Consider the following 1370-nt stretch of genomic DNA (forward strand, 5'->3'; position numbering starts at 1 on the left):
ATAATATATAATGTTATTTATATTATATATAATGTTTATTTTATATACAATAATTTTTCATGTTTTTATAAAATAATTATAAATTTTATATTATTTGTTAACATAATTTAAGCATTTTTATCATTTAATTAATAAAAAAATACATTTTTTGTATTAGTTAAGCTACGTTTTAATAAATCTGAATTAAATGCTTATCATTTCTCTTTTCAAAGTTACGAGCCATTATTAGAAAAATGGAAGGAGTTCCAAAAAACATGGCATTCACCAAAGCGAAATGATTGGGATATAGCGTTTACATGCGGTTCTATGGACGGTTGTGAAAAAGTATTTCAAATGCTGATTGATGAGAATGATCCAGTTATGCTTCAAGTACCAACATATACAGGGGTAATCGGAGCGGTATGTTATTTTAAAATAATATTATAATATTGATAAAGTAATAAACAATAGAACCAAAAATATACAAGTAGAAAGTGTAAGAAATTTTATTTATAGCTTCAAAATTTATATCTTATGTTATACCGTTTAAATTAATTGAAGTTAATATATCTTGTATAAAATATCTTGGAATAAAATATTTCATAAAATATTTAATTTTTACTGATCTTATTTTTGTAAGATAAATTTTTAGATTTAATTTTATCATAAATAAAATAATATTATAGATAAGATAAATTTTAGAGATTTAAATATAAGATAAATTTTAAAATTTAATTTTATTATATTAAACGATAAAATTAATTAATTGATATAAAAAAATACGCAGATCTATTTAAAATAATAGTGCAATTTCAGATTGCATATTATAAATTTAATGAATTTATTATAAAAAAGAAAAATTTATTTATTCTTCTTTAATATAATATTATCTTTAATATTTAAAAGACATTAATAAATTATTTTTAAAGAATAATTTTCCAAAGTTTTTTCTTTTTTACTTATAGTTAGCACCTCTGTTACCAGATGTTATAGAAATTAATCAAGATGCTGATGGGATAATTCCTGAGGAAATTTCCAAAAAATGCGAAGAAAAACTTAAGGATGGTAAACCAATGCCAAAAGTGAGTCACAAAAGTATTATGTCAAATCTCTTTTCAAATTGCATAAAAAATAATAAAAAAGCAATTATTTATTTTCGGATCTTTATCTTTATTCGTGAAAAATATTTTACTTTGCTTTTAATTTAACCTTGAGTAAAAATGTCAATATCTTCCATTAATAAAAGAAGATTAAAATTTCAAATAGTTTACATATCATACAAATAACTTTTATATATATATATAAAAGTTATTTGTATGATATGTAAACTATTTGAAATTTTAATCTTCTTTTATTAATGGAAGATATTGACATTTTTACTCAAGGTTAAA

General features: G+C 19.7%; 1 protein-coding gene across 2 annotated transcripts in view; it reads left to right on the forward strand.

Annotated features, from left to right (window-relative positions):
- LOC108754738 (kynurenine/alpha-aminoadipate aminotransferase, mitochondrial-like) overlaps positions 1-1370 on the forward strand; it is a 21258-nt gene that overhangs the window by 16987 nt on the left and 2901 nt on the right. For both annotated transcript variants that reach the window (XM_018497277.1, XM_018497276.1), the window contains exons 4-5: positions 213-399; positions 945-1061. In XM_018497277.1, the coding sequence (XP_018352779.1) occupies positions 213-399; positions 945-1061 (304 nt within the window). The remainder of the gene's footprint in view (positions 1-212; positions 400-944; positions 1062-1370) is intronic.

This window comes from Trachymyrmex septentrionalis, unplaced genomic scaffold, assembly GCF_001594115.1.
Source record: "Trachymyrmex septentrionalis isolate Tsep2-gDNA-1 unplaced genomic scaffold, Tsep1.0 scaffold80, whole genome shotgun sequence".
Classification (NCBI taxonomy): domain Eukaryota; kingdom Metazoa; phylum Arthropoda; class Insecta; order Hymenoptera; family Formicidae; genus Trachymyrmex; species Trachymyrmex septentrionalis.